The following is a 4,663-nucleotide window of genomic DNA, read 5'->3' as shown; positions in this document are numbered from 1 at the left end:
TCAGTGGAAGTGTTTAAAACATGTTAGTTAATACAATTCTTATGCTAGACAAATAAAATATTTATTGAATGGTTGAGAAAAAGTTAACGCTGTTTGAGAGGATTATGACATGGAAAAGTTTGGGAACCCCTGTGTCAGCACACAGTTTATCTAAAAACATAAGCTTGGTCAATAATATGAAAACAGGTGTGTGTAAATAGTGTGTTCGGCATTTTGTTGTATTTTTCTGTAGAAAACACAACCTGGGAAACTTTACTTGGATTTTACTAAGTTGTATCTGTACTACTGAACRATAAGGCTGCCTTTCACGCACAAACTATCTCGCGTTTTGATCAAACTCTATTAAAAGCTTCTATTAGCTGAGGACACATGGAAGCAGCACTAAGTGATTAGTTCTGACTCCTTGGAAAAACCAGCATTAGGAGACGTTCTCAGCTCGTACAGCAGTTACAGAACAGCAGGATTGGGCCTACTGTACCTTTCACAAGCTTTTAGTTCTGCATTTTAAATCCACCAATTACAGGTGGGGGAAAACAGAGGCTTGCAAGCCTGTTCCTGTTGGTTGCAGCTACCTGCAGTCAGTTTTTGAAACTGACCAAAGAACGGAGCAGATGAGAGGAAAACCACAACCTCAACGGCTCAGCTGCAGGATGCAAAGCTGAACTGAATCAAAGGAAAAGCTAAAATGCTTCTTAATGCTAATCTAATCTAAACTAAATGTTTCACTAAGTGAATTTCAAGCACGGTTATTAAAATATTTGTTTACTGTCCTTTTACGCTGAAAACAAACATTTACATACACAGACTATTATTTTTTCTGATTAACAGTTTGGTGAATTAAGCAGTAAGAAGTTGAAATTATTACAAAAGGTGAAAAAAGCTCAAATTAGCTTAAAATTAAAACACACAAAAAGCAGCTGAAAGTAGCACAAAAAACTTAAATAAAATAGATTAAAAAAGCTGAAATCAGCAAAACAGAAGCTGAAGGAAGCTGAAATTTAGAGCTGGGCGGTATGGCCAAAAATTTATATCACGGTATTTTCAACATTTACACTGATTTGACGGTATTTTTCTTTTCATCGCAGCTCAGCTGATAATAAAAYGTACAAACACTGTTTATTAACTTTTTTCTTTTACTGTACCTCTGTCTGTGTCGCTGTTTCACTCCTCTGTGTCTGTTCTCCTCCTGGTTGCAGACAGTAGTCATGCATTTTGGTCCAGTCGTGAAGGAGGAGGATTACGAAAAGTTTATTATCGGGTTTATTGTTTTATGTTATTTAATAACGATTATCAGCACGACTCACCTCGCACACCAGTCAATTCCAATTCCATTACAAACTACTTTCCCCGGGTTTTTCACAATAGAACCACATTAAGTCTCCATTAACATAACGTCTCCATRTTAACGTCACGCATTAAATCTAACTGTGCACGTCACTGAAGAGGTGTTTACTACATTCAGCGATGGTGAAAACAGGATGTTTTTTTAAAAGTCAGTCAATATAAGCAGCGGAATCCCCACCTGTCTCTGAAGCTGTTCAACAATAACATTAGCATGCTAACGCACATAGCGGTGCTGCGAGGAAAACTGTCCCCCGGGAAACAGCTCAATGGCAGCCGCGACGAAACGTTCCGCACGTGTTCAGGCTATTTAAACCGTTATGTCCGGTATTCAGAAAGTTCATATCATAACAAAAATAAAAACCGGTATTCGGTACAAAACGGTATACCGCCCAGCACTACTGAAATTCATACAAAGGAGTTAAAAAATTAGAACCTGAACAAAAAGGTAAAAAGTAAAGTAAAGATTTACGAACATTTCAAGAGTTTTAAACATGATGAAAACAGCTCGTTGTTTTTAATGAGAAAAAAAGTAGAAAAAGCTAAATATCTCAAAACTATAAATTGCTGAAATGCCAAATAATAGAGCCAGAATGTCCTGAAGGAGCTAAATATGTTGATACATAAACTTTTGAAATAGCACAAAAATTGCAGAATGAGATACGTTCAGTAGTGTGAATGACTTCCAGAACGTTTTAATTGATTTATTCACTAATTTCCATTTATATCTATAATGAAATTATTCCTTTATGTTGATTTCTTTTAACACTGAACATTTATGTCAGTTTAGGTGACACATGTACGGACAAAGAACCGATTTACCTTCAGTTCCAACGGCCCGAAGAGGATGGACATCATGTTTGTAGACAAATTTCTCCTCCAGCACCATCTGAACGGAGGCAACAATCTGAGCCATGATGATCAGAAGATCCCCTAAAGAGCAGAAAAGAGTCGTTATGTGACTAAAAATCACTTCAAACAGGAGACGGTCTGCACGGATGTCTTCGTGCTTTTATTTGACCGCTCAGTTTACGCTCAGAAACATCTCACCAGTGATGACGTCGCTGAGCTTGTGCGAGTCGTCTCTGTGACCAGTGGCGAAGTCGGCGAGCCCGACTATCACCAGGCCCAGGATGGTGATCAGTATGCCGATCCACTGACTGACCGCCAGCTTCCGCCCCAGGAACGCCACAGAAAGTAGACCGGTGAAGATGATGACGGCTCCGCGGAGCATCTGGAAGCTGGAGGCGCTCGTCATGTTGAGGGCTGGAAGACAACAGGACCGTTTTTATAACAGACATCCAAACACTAATCTGCCATTCTGCATATCTATGAATCAAGACTTTAATCCGAACCCATCCATTAACCCAGCAGGCTGTGGTCACTTACCAACATACATGATGGAAGTGGCCAACATGTCACACATGGCAGGAGGAAAGAACAGAAGAGGGTTGAACCTCTGGCCCGGGTTTATTCTTGGTTCCGGCCTCCGTCTGTCATGGCAAAGCCAGATGTGGAAGACCACGAGACAGCAGAACTCACCCAGGAACATCCCCACCGCCTGAACCAGGAGAACCAGGAGAACCAGACGCACAACAGAACAGTCCAAAGTTTTACAAACAAAATTACAAGATCTGGAGAAGGGCTTTAACTAGGTCCACTAGTTTGTGATAAGGACGGTTTTAAAGTTCTGATTAGAGAAAAACAAAACGACAGACCGTTTTATTGTTTGATATAAAATAATAATAATTTTCACTTTTCAATATCTGTTTTAAAACTGAAAATAACACGGATCATAAAAGTTTAACATGAAAGGTGATGAGCCTTTTTAACACTTGGTTTTATGAGGTATTGCACTGTATTTTCATATCATTATTATTGTTTTTACATGAATTACTGATTTTTTTAATTTTTTTTTTTACTTTTTCCATCCAAAAGGCTGTACTTAGATAGTACCTGTAAAAAGGGGTGGGAGAAGTCATGTTCAGGGTCATCATGGCAACCCTTCGCTGATAACATGTCAGCCCATCTGTCAGAAAAAAACACAAAAACACACAAATACAGTTTATTACTGAGGGTTTAAACAGGCAGGAGTTCGTCTCAGTTCAGTTTCAGAAACGCAGCAAACACTTCACTCTTATTTTGGAGCTGTAAAGCCGTGAAACGTTCACACCTAAACTATTTCTGGTCACATGAACAGCTTTTAACTTGTCTTTTCTTGTGTGTGGAAGCAGTTCAGTCAGACACTGCACGGTCAGACCGAATGATGATGACTCTGCAGTTTGCGAGCGTGTTTRCAGAGTGCCTGCGTCTGCAGAAAACCTTGGACAGTCAAAGAAAGCATGACTGACATGTGAGGTTCTTACCGACACGTCAGTCGCGGTCGAAGTGCTTCTTCCCTGAAAGGATTTAAACTCCTGAGCTCATCAAGTTCCAGCAGAAACTTGAGAGCGCCACTAATCCTAACCTGCTTTATAACTTTTGGATTAAATATCTTAAACTGGACACAACTACAGTAAAGATCTAGTGTAAGTTGCACCAAAACTATCAACCTACAATCTCAGATGGTGCGAGTCAGTGATCGTGTGACTCAGGTGAAACTGGACCTGTTAGTTGTGCACCTTTCCTGTTACAGCACGTTTTGACATCAGAAGTTCACCTGCCCTGATTTGGAGCAAATGTAGGTTTGTTACACGATCAAACCCACAAAACAGAAGTGTGAGTCAGACAGGACACAGCTGACCTCACAAATAATTAGAGAAGTTAAAAAAGCTCAATGTCTCATTTTACAAAAGTATAAAAGTCCTTCGTAGTTTGTGCCGAACTGTCTATTTATCCATCAATAAGATGGTACAAAAATTATCCACAGTATAACTCCAGAATATTTTAGGATAGTAAATGTCAGACTATGGACCTTACGTTTTTAAGACCACTTCCTCCTCTTGAGTGGTACTTACAGATTCTACTAATCTGATTAAGTTCTTCTTATTGCAACTGATAGCTGAGCTTTCACATAATTAAACTAAACCCAGTTTACACCAGGAATATTCAACTGGTGGCCAATCGGTTCATTCATCTCTGAAGCCCAACCCCCGGTTTTCCACTTTAATTACTCTGAGTTATTGTAGTAAAACATAATGTTTGGTGTCTACAGAAACATCAGAAGCTTGGCTGAAAGCTGGTAAAAAACATTTCTATGAACACTCARGACAGTTAAAATTACAAGCAGTTGAAGATAAAACTATGAAAGTGAAAATGGTTTAAACATTTGGCAAATCAGAGATGTCAAAATAATATTAGAGTTAAATATGTGTACTTTTTT

The 4,663-nt window shown here is 39.1% G+C and overlaps 1 protein-coding gene across 1 annotated transcript in view; it reads right to left on the bottom strand.

Moving 5' to 3' along the window:
• The window catches only part of slc35f6 (solute carrier family 35 member F6), a 9,150-nt gene that overhangs the window by 2,537 nt on the left and 1,950 nt on the right, over window positions 1-4,663 (bottom strand). The window contains exons 2-5 of the mRNA XM_014015451.1: window positions 3,298-3,370; window positions 2,731-2,902; window positions 2,392-2,607; window positions 2,164-2,274 (exon numbers count right to left, since the gene is read on the bottom strand). Coding sequence (XP_013870905.1) covers window positions 2,164-2,274; window positions 2,392-2,607; window positions 2,731-2,902; window positions 3,298-3,370 — 572 coding nt within the window. The remainder of the gene's footprint in view (window positions 1-2,163; window positions 2,275-2,391; window positions 2,608-2,730; window positions 2,903-3,297; window positions 3,371-4,663) is intronic.

This window comes from Austrofundulus limnaeus, unplaced genomic scaffold (genome assembly GCF_001266775.1).
Source record: "Austrofundulus limnaeus strain Quisiro unplaced genomic scaffold, Austrofundulus_limnaeus-1.0 Scaffold129, whole genome shotgun sequence".
NCBI classification, from domain to species: Eukaryota; Metazoa; Chordata; class Actinopteri; order Cyprinodontiformes; family Rivulidae; genus Austrofundulus; species Austrofundulus limnaeus.
This window is presented reverse-complemented; position numbering and strand designations above follow the sequence as displayed.